We start from the raw sequence: 22,117 nt of genomic DNA on the forward strand, positions 1-22,117 counted from the left end.
CAAATCTTAAATTTCAGTAAACCTCACCAAATCTCAGTAAATCTCACCGAATCTCACCAAATCTCGCCAATTCTCATTAAATCTCACCAAATCTCAGTAAATAACACCAAATTTCACCAAACCTCAGTAAATATCACCAAATTTCACCAAATCTCAGTAAATCTCGCCAAATTTCACCAAATCTCAGTAAATCTCGCCAAACCTTGCCAAATCTCATTAAACATCAGCAAATTTCACCAAATCTCGGTAAAGCTCGCCAAACCTTGCCAAATCTCATTAAATATTGGCAAATGTCACCAAATCTCGCCAAATCTCAGTGAATCTCACTGAATCTCACCAAATCTCGCCAATTCTCGTTAAATCTCACCAAATCTCAGCGGAATAATGTGCTTCGTGTCCTGGCAGTGGTTCGGGGCTATGGTTATTGATGCCGGCGCAGCAGGAGCCGGGGGAGATGCCCTGCTCTGCACGGGCAGGGAGCAGGTGGGAGTTGCGTGTCGATGGGGTGAAACCGGCTGCCGCATGCCCGGCCGTGCGCGGGGGGTGGTCGGCCGAACGTGGCGGGTGCTGCGGCTGCCCTGGGAGAGCCGGCGGGGAGCGTGGATGCCAACGCCGGCTCTGTCCCCGCGTGCCCCCTACCCATGGCACCCTTGGGTGAGGCGGTTCTGCTCGTCCGGCTTTGTCCTGGCCGTCCCCTGCCCACCCTATGCCAGCCCCAGCACTGGGCGCGTGTCCCCACCCAGGGAGCCTCCAGACGCGGTGTCACACACTCCAGAGGTCCCTTGCCCGGGGTGGGCTGGCTGCCCAGGGGTGCAGTGAGTTTGCTCGGCCTCAGCTCTCTCTCATGGTGGCTGAGGTGGGGAGAGAGGGGAAGAGGGGAGGGAGCTCAACACCTCCTGGCTGCCCTCCTTGCTCCCATCTGCCCCTTAAAAAAATAAAAGAGAATAGAATAAAGTTTAAAAGTAGATAAAAGAAAATAAAAATAAAAAGAATTAAGATAAAAAATTAAACTAAAATAAAAAAGGAAAAAGTAAATAAAAAAAATAATGAAATAAAATAAATTAAAATAAATAAATAAGATAAAAATAAAGTAAAATAAAATAATCAAATCAAATAAAAATAAAAATTAAAAATTGAAATTAAAAAATACAATAAATAATAGAAGGAATGAAAAAATAAATAAAATAATAAATAAAATAAAAAATAAAATTAATAAAAATAAAGATAAAAAATCAAATAGTTAAACAAATAAAATGAAAGTAAATGAAAAAATAAAATAAAATAAAATAAATAAAATAATAAAATAAAATAAAATAATAAAATAAAATAAAATAATAAAATAAATAAAATGAAAGTAAATTAATATAAAAAATAAGATAAAATAAAATAAAATAAGATGAAATAAAAATAAAAGAAATAAAATGAAAATGAAAATAAAAAATAAAATAAGATAAAATAAAATAAAATAAGATAAAATGAGATAAAGTAAAATAAAATAAAATAACATAAAATAAGATAAACAAATGAAAGTAAATTTAAAAAAAAATAAAAATAAACCAAGATAAAAATAAAAGAAAATAAGATAAAATTAGCCAAGCCCAGATCAGATCCCACCAACCGCCGCCCCGGGCGCGGGGCGGGGGCAGCAGGTGCCGGTGCCGGGGCGCGGCGCAGCCCGCGGGGCGGGGGGAGGCGCGGGGCGGAGGCGTTTACAGCGCAATAACGCCCCGGAGAAGTTGCAACCGCCGGAGCAGCAGCAGCGGAGAAAGGGGAGCGGGGGGGGGATAAAGCACCCCCACCCGGCCCCGCACCCCGCACCATGGGCAACGCGGCCGGGGGCATGGAGGGGGGGGCTGCGGGCCGGGACACCCGCGACCCCCGGCTGCCGGGGCCCCCCCCCAGCGCCGCCGCCGCCGCCCCGCCGCCCGCCCGGCAGCCCATGCCCGGCACCGCCGAGCTGGAGGAGCGCTTCGGCCGCGTCCTGGTGAGCGGGGGGGGCTGCGGGGGGGACACCCCTGCTTGGGGGGGTGGTCATGAAATCCTGCCGGGCTTTTCATTAGCATCATCATCATTATGATATTTTACTATTTTAATTATTATGTTATTTTATTATTATATTTAGTATCATTATATAATTATTAATTTTACCATTTAAATATTTTTATTTAATTATTTTTATATTTTATTATTATTTTCCTTATTATTTTTATTTAAATATTTTTATTAATTATTAATTTTTATTATTTATTTTTATTTAATTAATTTATTATTTAATTATTTTCTTACTTATTATTTTTATTATTTACTTATTTTTATTTAATGATTTTTCTTCTTTAATGATTTTTTCTTATTTACTTATGACTTTTCTCATTTGCTCACTTTTATTTAATTATTTTTCTTATTTTAATTATTTCCATTATTTAATTATTCTTTTTTTACTATTCATAACGATTTTTTTCCCTCTCCCACCCCTTTACTCACGGGGATGCTCGGCCCTGCCCCAGGGGATACCCCCTCCCCCTGCCCCACTCCTGCCTCCCCGGTGCTCCCATGGCAGGGACGGGGGGGGCCCAGCCCCAAACTATTGGGGTGCCCCCGGTTACCGGGCACGGCGCGGAGCCGGTAGCGGCAAGGCCCGGAGCCGGCAGCGTGCTGCAGGCAGCCGGTGCTGCGGATGCTCGGCTCGCCTCCTCCTCCTCCTCCTCCTCCCCAACGCCCTTGTCCCCAAGGAAACCCACCGGTGCCGCTCGGGGTCACCCTGCTCTGGCCGTGGGGTGAGCAGCAGTGCCCAAGCCGCGTCCCCGTGGGGTGGCAGCTCCTGGAACCACCCGGAGCCGCGGGACACCGGCTCCCACCCGCTCCCCCCGTCCTTGAGCGGCGCAGGCCGGCCGTGACCTTGGCATCGCGCCGGCCGTGCTCCCACCGTGCTCCGTCCCGTGTCCGTGCCCTCCCCAAAAATGCTCCGTGGCTGGAAGCGGGGGGGAAAAATTGCTGCTTTAATCCCTTGATCCCCCGGCGGGAGATGGAGCCGGTTCGCTGAGCCCGGGAGCGGCCGTGAGCAAAACCTCCCGCCGGTGCCGGTACCCCGGGATGTGCTCGGTGGGATCCACCGAGCAAATTATTGAGAAACTTTTTTTATCTCGTGGCGTTTACAGGAGGATTATTTAGGGACAAACGCCGCAGCCGGAGCCGCTGCTGCTTCTCTGCCGCCGAGCGCGGCCGTGGGAGGGTGATGGCGAAGGGCTGTGCGAGGCAGGGAGACACGTGGGACCCCCCAAATCGCCAAGGCGGGGGCTTTGTGGCAGGACGCCCATCGCCGGGGGTGCGGCGGGTGGCTGAGCAGGGTGATGGCGCCCGCGATGGCTCCAGGGTGCCGCGGCGGCGGTGGCAGAAGGGGACGGGTGGCCGGGGACCTCGGGGTGCTTCCGCTGCCGCCGCGAGGCCTCAGGAAACGGCGCTTTTGGCCCGGTTAGGGGGTGGCAGGTTGGAAATCCTAAACCCAAAAATGATCAGAAAAGGGAAAAATGATGCTCTGGACCCTCGCTGTCACCTCCGTCCCGAGGGACAACCCTTTCCTGGGAGCCGGGGAGGGGACCGAGGGCGTTGGGGTTTTGGCCCAGACGGGAACAAGGCGCCTTGTGCAATCGGCTGTGCCAATCTCGCTTCCTCCTTTCGCAGGTTCCCTTCCTGCTTCTCGCAGCCGGGGAGGGGACAGCGGGACCCCCCGGGGGGGACAGGGATGGCGGGGAGGTCCCTCCGCCCTCACCCACCCCAACCATGTTCCTTGACTTGGGGTTTAATTTTTCCACCTCCTGAGCTTGGGACATCAGGGATGGAGCAGGAGGTGATGGGTTGGGAATGTTCTGGTGGGGCGTGATCCGGATTGGGCACGTTGCCGCGGTTACGGCGATGCCGTGAGACCACGTTGGTGCAAACCAGTTTCAGGCCGGACATCCCAAACTGGGAGAGCAGGTGGGGCAAAGCTTGGCAGAAGAGCCAATGATGAAGCCTGAGGGATCCCAACTACCACCGGGATGGGGACGGATAAACCCATCGCGTGACGAGAAATGGGAAATTTGGGTTTATTGCCCAAAAGTTGGCTTCTGCCCAGCTAGGGCACGGTGGCAGCCGCCGCTTTGGCAGAGCGATGCGAGGGTTGTCCCAGCGCCAAGTGGGTCGGGATGTGCCCAGGTGGCTTTTTGGGATGGAGCAGAGGAAGGAGGAGCACCTTCACTGCTGGGATCGGGACGCTCGGATGCTCCCGCTCGGAGAAGTTGGGATTATTTTCCCATTTTGCCCATCGCGAGGTAGCGATTGGGAATAGCTAAATGAAACTGGGAGTCGCGGGTGTGGTGGAGGTGAAGCCGAAAACAGCTGAGAGGGTTTGGCTGGAGCTGACGGGGACGGGGGCTGACGGGGACGGGGGCTGATGGGGACGGGAGGATTTTCTGGCAAGGCCTTTACTGCTGCTTCTCCCGTGACCCGGAGGAGAGACTGCGGCAAACGTCACTGCTGCAGATGTTTGCAGATGTTTGCAGATGTGCTGTTGGCCCCAGAGGTGGGGACAGGTCACCAGTGAGTCCCAGCTGCGGTGTCGGCCTCAGCTCAACTGGGAAAGAAAGAAATGATGATCGGCTTTCTGTGGGATCTGTCCCCAGGGTGGTCCTGGCGTGGTGGCCAGGCGTGGCTGGGTGCCTGGGGTGTCCCCGGGGTGTCCCCTGGGCGCAGGGTGGGCAGGCAGGCAGCTGGCGGGGACGTGGACGCGGTGGCTGGGTCAGGCTCGTGTCCCCAGCCTGTGCCAAGAGCAGCTTCTGCTTGTTCCTAAAATAGAGCCTTGGCCCGCCCGTCCCCTGTCCCGCTCCTCATCACCCTCGCAGCAGGATGTGGCCATCGGCGCAGTCTCTGCTCCTCCACAGGCTTGGCCCTGCCTGGCACATGGTGGGTTTGGGACCTGGCCACATCCAGGGTCTCCCTGGTGGGATGAGCTGGTCCCGGGAGCGTTGCCCAGCCCGGCTTGCTGCATGCTGGGGGTTGGGAGAGCCCTGGGTGGGCCTGATGCTGCTGGGTGCCTGGTGCTGAGCCTTGGGAAGAGGCAGGAGGTTGGATCTGGTGGCTCTCGCGGGACGGCTGGCACTGTGGCATGTCCCACACCTCCTCGGGTGGGAGCATCGGGCTCCATGGCCACGAGGGATGGAGCATCCCAGGAGTGATGTGGTCCATCGGCCACCAACCCGGGCACCCGGTGACATTAGTCCTTCCCGTGGTCGGTGGAAACCCCTAAACCACCATCTCAGGGCTGCTCCGGGCCCTTCCCCGTGGCAGGCAGTGCCGGTACCCGGTGCCCCGCCCGGGATGCTCTCCCGTACCACGTGCCGGCGGGACTTTCCATCCCCGTTCCGTGGATGTGCATCCCCCCCACGTGCCCCAGAAACGATTCTCCTTGGGTTCAGCCTGGTTTTCACTCGAGCCCAGCGGTGTTTTGCAGAGCAAACGCTTCTGTAGAGGACGCTTTGATTTTTTTTGTCGTGACGCCGGGGTTTGGTGCAGAGCCCGGCTGCGCTCGCTCGCGTGCGGAACAAAAAAGAAGGTGTTTGTCACCCAAAATAGCTCCATCCCCCACCCGGCGGGTGCTGCCGTATGAAAAGGTCTTTTCGTACCGGAAAATGATGTAGGTGCTGCTTTGCTTCCCCTTAATCTTAGTTTTAGGTGGAGGGTAAAGCCAGGCTCAACCCCGTGGCTGAGATGGGGGGGTCCCAGCTGGCCGCATCCTGGCGCTGGGCATGGATGGGGTGGCACCGTGGGCACCACGTGTCCCAGGAGGGTTGGATGGGGGACATTTGGTGGCATCCGTTTGGTAAGGCGGTGGGCTGTGACACTGCTGGTGGGCTCTGGGGGAGGATGGGGAAGCCCCACGCTGGGGTGGGATGAGGGGGCTGGATGATGGGAGGTGGGATGTGGCTGCTGGGGACAAGTTCCCATGGCCCCTCCATCCTTGTCCCCCAAGGAGGAAGAGGAGGAGGATTAAATCCTTCCTCCACCACCTCCAGGGTGCTCGGCCACTGCCCTGGACCCACATCTCCCACCCTGGACCCACATCTCTCACCCTGTCCCACACCTCCCGCAGCACCGGTCCCCCCTCCCCGGCAGGAAGCGAGAACCGGTTTCTTCGCTGATGCTGGGGACCACAGCGAAGCCACTTCCTCCCCCTCGGCACCACGTGGCCACACAGGGCCGTGGTGGGATGCAGCCACCACCCAGTTTGTACCCGAACCTGTGCCACATCCTGTCACCCAGCCCAGCCCTGCTCGCCAGGAAGGGATGGTGGGGCTTGGTGGCAGAGCCACCTCCATAAGGACATCCCCAGCATCCCCCTGTCCTGGCTGCATCCTCGTGGCAAGGAGCCCACAGGAGGTCCTGTCTCACTGGTGACACTTGGTCCTGGATTTCCCAGGTCCCACATGTGGTCCCTGGAAGAGATGGTCTGTGTGGTGGGTGCCACCGTCCCCTCTCCGCTGAGGGAACCCAACAGAGTGTGCCATGGGTGCTGCCAGAGCCCTGGGTGGGGTGTTCGGGTGCGTGGTCCCTCTTGGCACAACCCTGTCCCTTGGTCTGACCCTCCTGAAGGGTCTCATCCATCCCAAGGATGGCACCTTGGGGACGACAAGGACAGGCCTCCCCAGCAAAGGGGACATTTGGGCGCTGTCACCACCTTGCGCACTCCAGGACCCACCCAGCAGCTCCGGCAGCTTCTCAATGAGGTCATTTCTGACCCCGTAGCCCAATTTTACCCCCCCTGCCCCGCTCTCCATGCGAGCCATCCCCTGGCCAAACCCCGCCGAGCACCGGCTCCTCTCCACCCACGTCTCCTGGCTTTGGCTTCTTGCGAAAGTAGCTCAACAGGTCCTCGGTGGAGGCAGGTGGCGAGGTTTCCGCTCCTGCCTGCCACCGTGGCACCTCTCCTCTTGCATCTGCTCCTCTGTGGGCAACCAAACCCCTGTGAGATGCCTTTTCCCCAAGGACGTGGGTGTCCCAGGGGCGCGTGCACCCCACATGCCCATCCTCAACATCAGGAGACCCCAAAACTGGAGGTTAAGGGGGACTTGGGGCTGTGTGTTGCCTCCACGTGCCATCGTGACACCTTGCCTGGGCTCTCCAGGACAGCAGCAGCCTCAGCTCCTGCTGTTCCCTGAGGGCTGGATCACCAAGAAATGGGTTTTTTTTTGGAAAATAGATCGGCCATGACCCAAGCTGAGCTCCCAGCATGGCCCAGGCCACGCTGGGTGCCCCATTAAAGGCTCTGCTGGTCACCCCATGGTGTCCCTCAGGGACCTGCCGCGTCCCTGAGCACCCCAGAGGCAGGAGCTGCACCCGGGGTGTCCCAGATCCCCCCCGGCCATGGTGCAGAGCGGTTTCGACTGCCGCCTCGTGCCGTTCGGAGAGAGGAAACCATGTCACATCCTGCTGGGGTGGCCCCAGGCGGGTGGCGGTGGCCGCGGTTGCGCAACGTTGGCACGGGGGGACGTGGTGACACGCCAGCCCCTACCCTGACATCATGTCTCTAAAGAAACACTGATTTCACCAGCCGGGCTCATCATGCGCCCGCGGTGGGGGGACTCGGAGGTGACCGTCACCCTCGAGCAGGGCTCAGGCTGTTGGGTTCCTCAGCCGTGTCACCAGGCTGTGTCCTTGTCCCTCACCCCAAGTGGCTCTGCCAGGACTGGCCTGGCTGAGGCCGGGAGCATCGTGCACTCATGACATGGACGGACGGGTCCATTTTTGCCTCCTGTCCCCAACTATATCCCCTTGCCCTCTGCCTCAGGGACCCCCAGGTGGGGACGTTGCTGATGGGTCCATGGCTGGTCAATGGTGGTGTCCCCGTCCTCCCACCGATGTCCCCATCATCCCACCAATGTCCCCATCATCCCACCACTAAGCAAGGACACCCAGTGCTGGGTGAGCAGTGGGTGTCACACCCCCACCCGGGGGTGTTTTTGGGGGTGACCCCCCCCCAACCCTGACCCCTGTCACCCCACAGAACTCCATGAACCTGCCCCCGGACAAGATGAAGCTGCTCAACCAGTATGACAATGAGAAGAAGTGGGAGCTCATCTGTGACCAGGTGAGGTCCAGGCGTCACGGTGTCCCCAGTGCCACCCCTGTCCCCAAGTGCCACTCATGGCATGGGCATCAACCCGGCACGTGCGGAGAGCCATTAGCGACGCAGCGCCTCATTAACCCCATTAACCATTGATGCAGCGCGGGGGCAGGGACAGGGACACGGTGGCTGCTGCGGGGATGGTGGCACGTCCCCGTGCTGTGGGTGCGTGACCCGGTTTCAGCCTCTTTTTGGGGCTTGTAGGAGCGTTTCCAGGTGAAAAACCCACCGTCCGCCTACATCCAGAAGCTGAAGAGCTACTTGGACACGGGTGGCGTGAGCAGGAAGGTGAGGGCTCCCCCCTGCACCCCTTGTCCCCACCGTGCGTCGGGCGCGGGGACGATGCCAACGCCTGTCCCTGTCCCCACAGTTCAAGAGGCGAGTGCAGGAGTCGACGCAGGTGCTCCGGGAGCTGGAGATTTCCTTGAGGACCAACTACATCGGGTAAGGATGGTGACGTCCACATTGTCACCCAGCTGCTGGTGCTGTCCCCCAGCATCGCTGGGACATGGACTGGCATGCTGGTGGCTTCTGGCTGCAGGGGTGACAGCGGGATGTGGAGGCTGGTGGCCTCATCCTGCCCCTCTGGGGTGGCTCTGATGGGGGCAGGGGTGCTGAAGCAGCTGGCTGTGCGTTGGGTACTGTAGGACCCGAGCCCCATTTTGGCTCACTGGTACCCACTGGGTGCCTGGACGGACCCTGGTCCCCACCCTGGGTGCCCCGACCCCTCGTGGTGTTGTGGGTACTGAGCCATGGGTGCCCATGGTCCCACCACCCAGGGTCAGGCTGTCCTGTCATGGTGGCAGTGGTAGAAGTGGTGGTAGCGGTGGTAGTAATGGTGGCGGTGGTGGCAGCGATGGCAGTGGTGGCAGTGGTAGTAGTCATAGCAGTGGTGGCAGCGGTGGTAGTGGTGACAGTGGTGGCAGTGGTAGTAGTGGTGGCAGTGGCACTGGTGGCAGTGGTGGCAGTGATGGCAGTGGTGGTAGTGGTGGTGGTGGAAGTGGTGGCACTGGTAGTAGTGGTGGCAGTGGTACCAGTGGTGGTGGTGGCAGTGGTGGCATTGGTGGTGGTGGCACTAGTAGTAGTGGTGGCAGCAGTGGCAGCAGAGCCCTCAGGCTGTGTCCTCCATGCACCAGGACCCAGGGTCACCATACCACCCACCTTCCTTGAAGAGGTGCACGCTCATGGTGCCACCTCATATCGAGGGTGGGACACGCTGGGGACCTCTGACCAGGGGGTGGCTCCGTTGGGGGTCCAGGGTGGCGGGAGAAGGGGGGATGAGGAGGGCTGGCAGAGCCCACTAACCCCCTGCACCCTCCAGCTGGGTCCAGGAGTTCCTCAACGAGGAGAACAAGGGGCTGGACGTGCTGCTGGAGTATCTCGCCTTCGCCCAGTGCTCCGTCACGTACGTCCCCACGGGGTGACCCTTCCCCAAGGCCGGGCTCAGCCTCCCCTGGGACTCGGGGTGGGGGGTCCCCAGGGGTGTCCCCCAGTCACCACAGTGATGGAGCTAAGGATGGGTTGGAGAAGAGCATCCCCAACACCTCCAAGCCCCAACAGTCCCCAGCCCTGGGGACCTCAGCGGGGTGCCAAGGGCTGCCACATCTCACCCATCCCCGTGTCCCCACGGGCCACCACCAGGTACGACATGGAGAACGCCGAGAACGGCAGCCCGGGCTCCGACAAGGGCAAGGGCCTGGAGCGGTCGCTGGAGGACCTGAGCAAAAGCAACTCCTCGTCCCCCACCCAGGGCGCCTCCAAAACGCGGCACCTCACCATCAGGTAACACGTGGTCCCACGTCCCCACCATGTCCCCGCCGCGTCCCCCCAGCTCTCTGCCTCGCTGCACCCCCGGCTGCGCCGTGCTGGGAGAGGGGCTCAGCAGGGAGGCGCAGGCCTGGTCCTAAAAACGTGTCCCCAACACTAGTTTTGGGGTGGGGTGGGGACAAAGCCACGACCCCGTGTGTGCGTGAGGGGTAAATCCTGCGGGGAGCTGGGCAGGATCAGTGTCCCCAGCCCAGTGTCACCACGCTCTGGGTGTCACCCATGAAGAAACAAAAAATTGGAGATTTTGGTTTCAAACTGGGGTGGAGGAACGGGCCTGCGCCCCCCCATGGCTGGTGGCTGGTGGCCGGTGGCCGGTGGCTCTCACTCGTCCCCGCTCGTCCCCGCTGTCCCCTTCTAACCCCGCTCTTCTCTTGCACGCTGCCGGGGACGCGCTGACGGTAGGTGACGGGGTCGAGGCGCTGGGGTGACGGGGACACCCCAGTGGGACCCCGCTGCTGGGGTCACCCCCAGCGGGCAGGGGGTGGTCCCAGGGGACACCCTGCCACCGTCACCCCGGGAGCTGTAACGTGGCACCTCGGGGGCTGTGGGGTTCCCTCGCCGCCTGTCAGCAGCTCTGGAGGAGCCAGGGTGTGTCCCCCTCCCAGCCCCAGGGACAGGTCAGGAGTGACGTGGCCCCTGTGGGATGTCCCAGCTCTCGTCCCCCCTCCGTGTCCCCAAGGCCGGTGTCCCAGGGGCCACACGGGAGCCCCCTCTCTCCCTCCTGTCCCGCAGGCTCTAATGTGCCTCCAGCTGCTGCCTCTTGAACCAGCACATCCACACCCTCCTCCGCCACGGCCACCCCAGCGTCCCCTCCAGCGATGGGGACAATAACCCCAAGTCACCCGGCAGCTCCTGCCCGCCCCGGTGAGCCTCCGAGACCACCCGTGTGCACGAGGGCCACCCCACCTCCATCCCACCACCCCACCACCCCAAGGGCTTGTAGATGGACATGGGGGTCTCTCCTATGGGGATGCAACTGCCTGGGTCTCCTGGTGTCCCCTTGTCCCCGCTGCCGCCCACCCATGCGCTGTCCCCTCCCCGCTTGCGCTGCGCCCCCCCAGCCACCCCCTCGGACCCCACTGAGCCGCCCTCTCGCCCGCCCAGGTTGAACCCCTTGCACGGCAGGAACGCGTTGAGGCACTCCCGCCTCATCAGCCAGAAGGACGACGTCCACCTCTGCATCATGTGTCTCCGCGCCATCATGAACTACCAGGTGGGAGAGGGGGACCTGCATCCTACCAGTGTCCTCAGGGACCCACCTGGGCCTCCCCAAAAGTCTCCAGTGTCTGCTGGGGGCTGGAGGGACACAGGAATCACCCCAAACCCAATGTCTTCAGGGTCAGGGTTTGGGGTGGGACCCGTTCTCCATCCCTTGCTCTGAGATGTCCTCACTCAACCTCATGTCTGGTGGGGATGTGGCACGGGGATGTCCCAAGGTCCCGGAGCATCCCTGGGGTGGGGACAAGGAGGACACACGACCCCATTAATGCTCCTTTTCTCCCCAAGTCTGGTTTCAGCCTGGTGATGAACCACCCAGCCTGCGTCAACGAGATCACCCTGAGCCTCAACAACAAGAACGCCAGGTAGGACCCGTCCCCTGTCACCTGTCCCCCTGTCCCCTTGCCCACCCCATGGCCCTGACCCCCTTGCACCCCGTGTCTCCTCAGGACTAAGGCGCTGGTGCTGGAGCTGCTGGCTGCCGTCTGCCTGGTCCGAGGTGGCCACGACATCATCCTGGCCGCCTTCGACAACTTCAAGGAGGTGAGTCCCCAGCAGGGAAGCAGGGTCCCCTCGCTGACACTCGTGCTCCAGCTGGATTCGTGCCTCAGTTTCCCTACATGCGGCAGAGCCCTGCATCATCGGGGCATCCCCCATCCTGCACCATCCCATGACTTGCTTGGGGATGCTCCGGCCGTTGGGCTTGATGTCCCCATGCCAGCGTGTGTCCCCAGGGCCATGTCCCAACTGGACCAGACACTAGGCAGCACCCGGCAGGGGCTGGGATGGTGTCACCAGCAGGTGCCTCCTGTCCCGCCACCCCCCTGGGTGCCCACCCTGGCCGTGTCCCTCCCGGCCCTCAGCCCCCTGCTCCCACCCCAGGTCTGCGGGGAGAAGAACCGCTTCGAGAGGCTGATGGAGTATTTCCGGAACGAGGACACCAACATCGACTTCATGGTGAGCGGCTGGTGGGGCTCATGCTCTGCTGTCCCCAGGGCATTGTGTTCCCAAGAGCTGCTGGGCCATCCCCAGGGTGCTGTGTCCCAAGGGCTGTCAAGCCACTGTGTTGTCCCCAGACCATCACGTCCCCAAGGGTTGCTGAGCCACTGTGCTGTCCCCAGGCCATTGTGTCCCCAAGGGCTGCTGAGCCACTGGTCCTTCCCCAGGTCCCCATGTCCCCAGGGCCATGAAACCACCATGCATTCCCCAGGGGCACCGTGTCCCCAAGGGCCACAAATCCACTACGCAGTCCCCAGGGCACCATGTCCCCAAGGACTACAGGGCCACCATGCCGTGCTGGTGGCCGCGCTGAGCCCGTGCCCGTTCCACAGGTGGCCTGCATGCAGTTCATCAACATCGTGGTGCACTCGGTGGAGAACATGAACTTCCGCGTCTTCCTGCAGTATGAGTTCACCCACCTGGGGCTGGACCACTACCTGGAGGTGGGTGCTCCTGCACCGCCCCGATGCCGGAGGTGGGTGGGTGCTGGATGGGGGGGTACCACTGGCCATGATGGTACCACCGGTTGTCTCATGGCAGAGTCTCCGTCTCACCGAGAGCGACAAGCTGCAGGTGCAGATCCAAGCCTACCTGGACAACGTCTTTGACGTGGGAGCCATGCTGGAGGACTCGGAAACCAAGACGGCCGTGCTGGAGCACATGGAGGAGCTGCAGGAGCAAGTCAACCAGGTGGGACGTGGGCGCGTGGGCGGGAGATGCTGACGCAAACCCCGAGGGAGGGACGGGGACGGGGCTGAGCGACGTCGCCTCATCCCTCGCAGTTGACGGAGAAGCTGCAGGATGCGGAGAACGACTCCATGGCCAAGATAGCGGAGCTGGAGAAGCAGCTGAGCCAGGCGCGGCAGGAGCTGGAGGCGCTGCGGGTGAGCACCCATGGGTGCTGCGATGCTGGAGGAAGGGATGGGGTGTCGGGGGGACCAGGGTTTAAGGGTTGTAGTGGGACACCGGTGATGTGCCGGGGCTTGTCACCACTGCAGGAGCAGCTGAGCCCACCGCGGCCACCCAGCCCGCCCGCCCCGCAGCCCCAGGAGTGCTACCGGCTGGCGCTGGAGCGGCGGCTGGCGGAGCTGGAGGAGAAGGGGCTGGTGCAGATCCTGCGTGGGCCTGATGGAGATGTCGCCATCGAAATCGTCCCCGTTGTCATAGAAACCCCAGCAGCCCCCGCAGTTACTGGAGAGGCCACCACCACCACCAGCACAGGTACCGTGGGTGCGGGGGGGTGGTGGCAGCCCATGATGTCCCCTTCCCGGTGGGGACACCTGGCACAGAGGAGGGGTGGCAGCGTGTCTCTGGGCAGAGAAACTGAGGCAGGGACATGAGGACGAGCCCAGGGACACAGAGTCGCTCGGTGGCAGAGGGGACATGGCAGTGGCACCGTGTCCTGCTGTGCCACCATCTCACCCACGTCTTCTTTCCATTGCAGATGCTCCGGCTCCCGCCCCGGCTCCCCCCCCAGCACCCACCGCCCCCCCAGCACCCCCCCCTCCACCCCCGCCACCCCCCCCACCACTGCCGGGGGCTGACCCCGGCCCCGTGGTGCCCCCTGCGCCCCCGCTGCCCCCAGGCACTGCACCCCCCCCAGCCCCTCCACTCCCAGGTGCCCAAGTGCCACCCCCACCCCCACCACCCCCGGGGGGGCTGGAGGGCCCCGTCCCCCCTCCTCCACCACCCCCACCCCTCAGCGGGGAGCTCCCAGCCGCGCCGGGTGCCCCCCACGCTGCTGGCAGCTCAGGTGAGTGTGGCCCAGGGGTGGTGGGGACGTCCCTCAGATGAGGGCTGGGGGCACTCTGGGCACTTTGGGACCCCCCCCTACCCCGTGACATGTCCCCCCTGCCTGTCACCCCGCAGTGAAGGTGAAGAAGCCGATCCAGACCAAGTTTCGCATGCCCGTCTTCAACTGGGTGGCACTGAAGCCCAGCCAGATTGATGGCACCGTCTTCACGGAGCTCAACGACGAGAAGGTGCTGCAGGTGAGGACATGGGAGGGGCCAGCGCCCCAGTCCATGCTGCGCCCACGTGAGGTTGCCCCCGTGCCCACCTTGCACCCATCTGTGGTGTCATGTGGCTGCTGGAGGAGCTGGAGGTTGGAGCAGCTCCTCGGTACCATGGAGAGGGACAAGATGGGATCTGCCGTGCTTCTCCCGTCACCCCGTCCTTGTCCCCTTGCTCCATCCTCATCCTCACATCCTGTCCATGTCTTCTTCCTCATCTTCATCCTCTGGTCCCCTCATCCCCTCCTTAACTCCTCCCTGTCCCCTTCTCCTGTCCTTGTCCCCTTGCTTTACCCTCATCCCTTCAACTTGACCTCATCCCCTTGCTCCATCTTCATCCTCTCACTCCTCTCCCCCTTGTCCCTGTCCTCTGGCCCCATCCTTATCCCAGATGTCCCATGTCACCTCCCCGCCATGCCCTCAGCCCTGTCTCCCCACAGGAGCTGGACATGAGTGATTTTGAGGAGCAGTTCAAGACCAAGGCGCAGGGCCCCGGCTTGGACATCAGCGCCCTCAAGGTGAAGGCCACACAGAAGGTTCCCAGCAAGGTCACCCTCATGGAGTCCAACCGAGCCAAGAACTTGGCCATCACCCTCCGCAAGGGCGGCCGCAGCATCCAGGACATCTGCACGGCCATCGAGACGTGAGTGTCCCTTCCTTGATGGGAGAAGGTCAGGAGAAGGTTGGGCGTGAGACTGACTATGCCAAGAGGTTGGGATGGCATGGGGTGTGCTGGGGTTGGAGTGATGGTACCCAGCTGGGAGGATGGAGGGACGCAGGGACCTGATACGGAGAGATGGAGGGATGCAGGGCACCAGCAGGGGATGGAGGAACCAGCCATGGGTGATGTTGGGGGTTGAGGGACCTGCTGCAGGGTCTGACCGCGCTGGGGGTTTCCCACCACCCGCAGGTACGACCAGCAAGCCCTGAGCCTCGACTTTCTGGAGCTGCTCCTGCGCTTCCTGCCCACGGAGTACGAGCGGACACTCATCGGGAAGTTCGAGCGGGAGCAACAGCCCCCGGAGGAGCTCTCGGAGGAGGATCAGTTCATGATCCGCTTCAGCAAGATCCCGCGCCTGGCTGAGCGCATGAACGTCATGATCTTCCTGGGCAACTTCAATGACACGGCCCAGCTGCTCATGCCGGTGGGTGGTGGTGGAGGGGACACGGGGTGGCCGTGGGTGGCGTGAGAGGGGGTGGCATCTTGCAGCGAGACACACGCTTCTCCTCCCACCTGCAGCAACTCAACGCCATCATCGCCGCCTCTATGTCCCTCAAGTCCTCCAGCAAACTGCGCAACATCCTCGAGGTGAGGAGTTCGGGGTGTGGTGGCCCTGGTGGGGGGACGTCGGGCTGGGCTGGGGGCACGCAGGGTGCTGCCAGGGTGCGTGTAGGCACTGTGACCACCCTGGGGTGCCCCATCCGTGGTGGGTTGTGTCCCTGAGCCGTTGTGTCTCTGCAGATCGTCTTGGCCTTTGGGAACTACATGAACAGCAGCAAGCGCGGGGCAGCCTACGGCTTCCGACTGCAGAGCCTGGACGCGGTACGGTCGGTGCGGGGCTGGCCGGTGTGGTGGCCACCGGGGCACTGTCACAGCCTGAGGACCAGCCTTGGGGAGAGAGGGACACAGGGACCGGCTGTTGAGATGGAGGGACATGGAAACCTGCTGTGGGGATGGAAGGGTGCAAGGACCAGCTATAGGGATGGAGGGACATGGTGTTCACCTGGGGGGATGGAGGGGCGTAGGGACCATCTGTAGGGTTTGGAGAGGTATGGGGAGGAGCTATAGGGTGCAGGGACCACCCGTGGGGATGGAGGGATGCAGGAACCAGCCGTGGGGACGGAGGGATGCAGGAACCAGCCGTGGGGACGGAGGGATGAAGAGACCAGCTATAGGGCTGGAGAGGCATGGGGAGGAGCCAAAGGGATGGAGATACCCAAGAACCAGCTGTGGGATGGAGGGATGGAGGACCCAGACGTGGGATGGAGGGATGCAGGAACCAGCTGTGGGATGCAGGAACCAGCCGTGGGATGGAGGGATGAAGAGACCATCTATAGGGTTGGAGAGGCATGGGGAGGAGCCAAAGGGATGGAGATACCCAAGAACCAGCTGTGGGATGGAGGGATGGAGGACCCAGACGTGGGATGGAGGGATGCAGGAACCAGCTGTGGGATGCAGGAACCAGCCGTGGGATGGAGGGATGAAGAGACCATCTATAGGGTTGGAGAGGCATGGGGAGGAGCCAAAGGGATGGAGATACCCAAGAACCAGCCGTGGGATGGAGGGATGCAGGAACCAGCTGTGGGATGCAGGAACCAGCTGTGGGATGGAGGGATGGAGGACCCAGACGTGGGATGGAGGAACCAGCTGTGGGATGGAGGGATGCAGGAACCAGCTGTGGGATGCAGGAACCAGCCGTGGGATGGAGGGATGAAGAGACCATCTATAGGGTTGGAGAGGCATGGGGAGGAGCCAAAGGGATGGAGATACCCAAGAACCAGCCGTGGGATGGAGGGATGCAGGAACCAGCCATGGGATGGAGGGATGCAGGAACCAGCTGGGGGATGCAGGAACCAGCTGTGGGATGGAAGGATGGAGGACCCAGACGTGGGATGAAGGAACCAGCTGTGGGATGGAGGGATGCAGGAACCAGCTGGGGGATGCAGGAACCAGCTGTGGGATGGAGGGATGGAGGACCCAGACGTGGGATGGAGGAAACAGCTGGGGGATGGAGGGATGCAGAAACCAGGAGGGATGCAGAAACCAGCCATGGGGACAGAGGGCCACCAGAGCCTGCCCTGAGCAGGGCTGAGGTGGGTGATGGGCTGCGGGCCGGGGCTGACACCGCCCTCTCCCAGCTGCTGGAGATGAAGTCGACAGACCGCAAGCAAACGCTGCTGCATTACCTGGTGCGGGTGATCTCGGAGAAGTACCCCGAGCTGACCGGCTTCCACACCGAGCTGCACTTCCTCGACAAGGCGGGCTCAGGTAGCGCCCACGGGCACCGGGCTGGGGGCGGTTCTAGGTCCAACGTGCTCTGGGTGACCCTGCTTTGGCTGGGGGTTGGACTAGATGATCTCCAGAGGTCCCTTCCGTCCCCAGCCACTCTGGGATTCAATTCTGGGGGTGGTGGCAGGCTGCAGCCCTGTCTCGGGGGCTCTCCGAGCCTGTCCTGAGCCCGGCGCTGCCCGCCCTCCCCGCAGTCTCCCTGGACAGCGTGCTGCAGGACGTGCGGAGCCTGCAGCAAGGGATGGAGCTGACCCGCAAGGAGTTCATGCGGCAGGACGACAGCCTCGTGCTCAAGGACTTCCTCAAGGTCAACTTGGAGGTGATGGAGAAGCTGCAGGCTGACAGCAAAACTGCCAAGGTGGGTGCTGGGGGTAGCGCAGGGTCACGGGGCAGGATCGGGCCCCCCCGTTCCTACGTGGGGACACCCTGGGGTGCCCTCTGCTCCCACCTCTGCCCCATGGGAGAGGCTCCTGGTTGAGATGTGGCTCGAGCCGGGAGCCGGGGGGGACACGGAGGGGGATACTGAGGTGGGAGAGGCTGGAAGGAGGCGGTGGGTGATGGGGTGCTGCTGCCCGGTCCCAGCCCCCCGTACCGGGGTGTCTCTGCCTGCAGGAGGCATACGAATCGGCTGTGGAGTACTTCGGGGAGAACCCCAAGACCAGTCCCCCCACCACCTTCTTCCCCGTGTTCATGCGCTTCATCAGAGCCTACAAGGTAGGAGGGGATGGGGGGGTGCCCTGCTGTTGGGGGTTGGGGGGGGGTTTGGGGCTGGGGGTGGGGTCTGACCCCACTTTGGAGTGATCAGCACAAGCCACCCGTGAGCCTCGGGGTTTGGTGCTGCCCTTTAGGTCACGTGGAGGTGCTGGAGCGGGGTGGGGGTGAGCTGGGGGCTGCTGAGGGGACAAAGGGGGAGCTGCATCCCCACGGCAGGACCCCCCCCGGCTCAGCGCACCCTCCCTGCGCCTCTCCCCAGAAAGCAGAGCAGGACATTGAGCTGTGGAAGAAACAAGAGGCCGCGGCCAAAGAGGCAGAATCCGGCCCCGCTGGCAGCAAGGAGCAGCCTGAGGTGAGGGTGCCCCACGTGCCTCTGTCCTGGTGGGGCAGCTCCAAGCGGGCTGCGTGGTGGGGAAGGGCAAAAGGGGTCTTGGTGAGGGAGAGCGGGGTGGGGAGCGAAGATGAGGGCACCCCCTGCTATCCAGAGGGACCTTGAGAGCTTGAGAGCTGGGCCTGTGCAAACTGCATGAAGTTCAACAAGGCCAAGTGCAAGGTCCTACACGTGGGTCGGGGCAATCCCAAGCACAAATCCAGGCTGGGCGGAGAATGGCTGGAGAGCAGCCCTGAGGAGAAGGACTTGGGGGTGATGGTAGATGAGAAGCTCAACATGAGCCGGCAATGTGCGCTTGCAGCCCAGAGCCAACCGTGTCCTGGGCTGCATCCCCAGCAGCGTGGCCAGCAGGGCGAGGGAGGGGATTCTGCCCCTCTGCTCCGCTCTCCTGAGACCCCCCCTGCAGTGCTGCGTCCAGCTCTGGGGCCCCCAACACAAGAAGGACACGGAGCTGTTGGAGCGAGTCCAGAGGAGGCCACGGAGATGCTCAGAGGGCTGGAGCCCCTCTGCTCTGGAGACAGGCTGAGAGAGTTGGGGCTGGTCAGCCTGGAGAAGAGAAGGCTCCGCGGAGACCTTCTAGCACCTTCCAGTACCTGAAGGGGCTACAGGAAAGCGGGAGAGGGACTTTTGACAAGGGCATGGAGTGATGGGATGAGGAGGAACGGTTTTAAACTGAAAGAGGGGAGATTGAGATGAGATATTAGGAAGAAATTCTTTGCTGTGAGGGTGGTGAGAGCCTGGCCCAGGTTGCCCAGAGAAGCTGTGGCTGCCCCCTCTCTGGCAGTGTTCAAGGCCAGGTTGGATGGGGCTTGGAGCAACCTGGTCTGGTGGAAGGTGTCCCTGCCCGTGGCAGGGGGGTTGGCACTAGATGGTCTTTAAGGTCCCTTCCAACCCAAGCCAGGCTGTGACTCTGATTCTGTGATCTCCTTTCGGGTGCGATGGGTGGCCACGTCGTTCACCCCGTGCTGTCCCCAACCGCAGCTGCCCATCCAGAAAGCCAAGCGGCAGCAGATGGACATGATCGCCGAGCTGAAGAGGAAGCAGATGGTGAAGGAGCCGCTCATCTACGAAGGGAAAGACGGGGCCATCGAGGATATTATTTCAGGTGAGAGATTATTTCAGGTGAGCGACCGGGCGTCCCCCCTGCAGCAGACCCAGCGGGGAGACCCTGGGTGATGGGGGACTGTGGGGGGGGGGCTGTCCCAGCCAGGAGCAGAGGGCCACCAAGCCCCATCGTGGGGACCAAACCCACCTGTAGCACCTTCCCGTGCCACGCGGCAAAGCTGCCGAGCGCTCTCTGCCCTGTCTCATAGCTCTTCCTCCTCTTCTGCTTCTTCCTCCTCCCTCCTTCTCCTCGCTGTCTCTCTGGATTGTTCTGCTCAGCTCTGAAAACTGTTCCTTTCACGGCCCGGACGGGCAAACGCTCGTCCCGGCTCTTCTGTGACATGAGCTTCAACGAGGAGAGTCCTCTGTAGGTAACGTGGGGGCGAGGGCACGGCGCAGGCGGGGGCTGATGGGCTTTGCCACCCTCCAGGGTTTCTTGCCCATCGTCACCTCTGGCTGCGGGGCGGATTGGCCACACTCTGCCCTGCGCTGAAAGCCACCCCTGGGGGCACCCCAGCACCCGCCCCAGCCCCGGGACATGGTGCTGAGCACCCAAAGAGCCACGGGACGGGGTCCCCCAGGCTGGGTGTTCGCAGCTGCTGCTCCTCCTGTCTGTGCAGCGGGTCGGGCTTCTCCCGAGCATCCTGGTACCCAAGGGGGGTGACTGCTGGGCGGTGGGGGGTGACGGGGGTGCCAGGCGGAGCTCAGGCAGCCCCCGCGCTCTCTCTCCCGGCACAGATCTGCGGAACAACCCTTACCGGCGTGCAGACAAGGGCCGCGGCAGCGCCAAGAAACGGGCCGCGGGGCAGAGCCTGCAGGCGACGCCGGACATGGCGCTGTGACCGACGCCGTCCCTGCGGCCGCCAGGACCATCCTCCCGCCACGGATGGGACCACAGGACATCAACCCACCAGCCTGAGCTGACGCAGGGCGGAGGGACAGCGCCTGCTCCTGGCTGCTCCAGCTCCTCGGCTGCCAGCTCCCACCTGCACGCCCTCGGGTCTGGTGTGGGATCCCCCGGCGCTTGCTTAGCCATGCCTCCGAGCTCCTCTCCTCCAGGCTGGCAGGGCTGCGGGACCCTCCTGGGAGCACAGAATGGACCCCAACTCGTCCTGGAAGGAAAAGAGGGCTGCCCCATGCCTACCCCTGAGCTGCTCCGTTGTGCGCCCACCTCAGGGTCAGCCCTGCGCACTCCTGTGCCCCCACTCTTCAGCTTGCTGGTGCCTTTGATTTCCCATTGCAGGAGGGTTGGAGCCAGGGCCGCAGCAGTCCCTGCACATCTCCTCCATCTCCCCCGGCCTCGCTGAGCCCTTTCGAGACCCGTGTTCTCCTCCGCCGCTGAGCTGAGCCGGCACGGGCTGCGCCTCCTCTCCAGCGAGAAGCCTGCTGCAACGATCCCACCCTGGGCGCTCCCCGTACCCCAGGAGCTGGCAGGGGTGCTATTTTACAGCGATTTTATACGTCTTCCTTAAGATTTCTCTGTGCTACGGGAGCAGGGACTGGAACACCCATAGACGGGGTCTCACCAGGATCCTCAGGCTCCAGCGAGTCTGTTCCTCACTGCAGGGGAGGCTTCAGAGCTACGACCAGCAGCAGCAGGGTCAAGGATTTACTATCCTCGAGTCTCTGCGAGGTGGTACCTTGCTCTGCCCTCCTGCATCAGGGCTGGGGCCAGCAGTGACCTTGGGCTCCGAGGGAGCACGATGCTGCTCTCCACTAACCAGCAGTTGCAGGACGTGACACGCAGCTCGGCCACCTCCAGCCCCCACCCCGATCCCAAACCGCTGCGGGGTCCCTGCTGCAATCACGCAGGAGAGGCCGGAGCGCTGCACGAGCCTCCAAATAACGCGCTGGGCTTGACACCTGCCCTGCTGCTCATCAGCAAAGCCGAACCTCGCGCTGTCGCAATTAACCTGTTAATGAAGTAACTGCATTAAGCGGCCCCCGCTTGCCCTGCTGCGAGGACGCGTGGCTGCCGGGGAGGGTCTCGCTAGCCCCAGCTTTTAGAGCGGGGTAAGTCCTCGCCCTACGCCAGAGCAGCGCCCGTGTCCTGCTGTAATTAAGATGCGAAGCGCCAACGGGTTCAGCGTCACACAGAGCTCAAAGGGGAGGGAAGGGAAATTAATGTGTAATTTATAAACGCCTTTAAGCTAGAAATGTAAACCATTAACTGCTAATTTGTATACATTATTTTTATATACTGGAGGCCTGTTTAATCTAAAGCAGAACTGGTAATAAAATAATTCTAAGGATAAAGCACTTGTGTGTGAGAGGGGGTGAAGCTGTGCGTGGGGGGCTGCGATGGAGGGAGGGAGGGAGGGATGCACGAGCTGCTGCTCGTTGCTCCACTAACGTGTGCCCTCCTGTGTAAGGAATTGCTGCCAGGAGCGGGGACCACACTCCCTGGAGCATTTTGAAGTGGAAAATGTATTTCTGAGTTGCCCACGACTGCAGCTGGGGGTAGGGTAACTTCAAGGCTCCACTCAGCCCTGCAGCTCCTTCCAAGACTGGCAGCCTCGAGGCAGCGGTGATCGAACGGGTGAAAACACGAGGAATGAGTGTCACAGGACAGCAGAAGGGGAAAAAACAGGACGTGTGGCTCTTCCAAGGGGCAGTCCCACTTCTTGCTACACAAGTGTCCCCAAGGAGAAGGCCACCAGAGCCCAGGCACCTGCCCAGACACGTAC

General features: G+C 61.1%; 1 protein-coding gene across 3 annotated transcripts; it reads left to right on the top strand.

The window, feature by feature from the left end:
* The first annotated feature begins 1,819 nt into the window (after positions 1-1,819).
* Positions 1,820-21,635, top strand: FMNL1 (formin like 1). 3 transcript variants are annotated; one of them, XM_068418553.1, is made up of 27 exons: positions 1,820-1,984; positions 8,036-8,119; positions 8,360-8,443; positions 8,526-8,599; positions 9,477-9,560; positions 9,797-9,937; positions 11,087-11,195; positions 11,489-11,565; positions 11,650-11,743; positions 12,083-12,157; positions 12,532-12,642; positions 12,740-12,889; positions 12,982-13,083; positions 13,198-13,420; positions 13,644-13,952; positions 14,069-14,190; positions 14,652-14,854; positions 15,122-15,356; positions 15,452-15,520; positions 15,674-15,754; positions 17,071-17,200; positions 17,416-17,579; positions 17,834-17,935; positions 18,195-18,287; positions 19,308-19,431; positions 19,710-19,797; positions 20,169-21,635. In XM_068418553.1, exons 1-27 carry the CDS (start codon positions 1,820-1,822, stop codon positions 20,347-20,349), a joined length of 3,474 nt encoding a protein of 1,157 aa, XP_068274654.1. In that variant the 3' UTR covers positions 20,350-21,635. The 3 variants fall into 3 exon arrangements, with proteins under 3 accessions (XP_068274654.1, XP_068274656.1, XP_068274655.1); XM_068418555.1 differs by having other exon boundaries at positions 19,710-19,801; positions 20,169-20,242; XM_068418554.1 differs by lacking the exon at positions 19,710-19,797 and having other exon boundaries at positions 20,169-20,349.
* The last annotated feature ends 482 nt before the right edge of the window (positions 21,636-22,117 follow it).

This window comes from Nyctibius grandis, chromosome 26 (assembly GCF_013368605.1).
Source record: "Nyctibius grandis isolate bNycGra1 chromosome 26, bNycGra1.pri, whole genome shotgun sequence".
In the NCBI taxonomy this organism is placed as follows: domain Eukaryota; kingdom Metazoa; phylum Chordata; class Aves; order Nyctibiiformes; family Nyctibiidae; genus Nyctibius; species Nyctibius grandis.

Excerpts from the sequence above, each read along its gene's own strand:
- FMNL1 (XM_068418553.1), top strand. The coding sequence starts at position 1,820 with ATGGGCAACGCGGCCGGGGGCATGGAGGGGGGGGCTGCGGGCCGGGAC. Across the intron at positions 12,158-12,531 it reads ACACCAACATCGACTTCATG|GTGGCCTGCATGCAGTTCAT; the intron begins GTGAGCGGCTGG and ends CCCGTTCCACAG. Across the intron at positions 17,201-17,415 it reads CCTCGACAAGGCGGGCTCAG|TCTCCCTGGACAGCGTGCTG; the intron begins GTAGCGCCCACG and ends CCCTCCCCGCAG.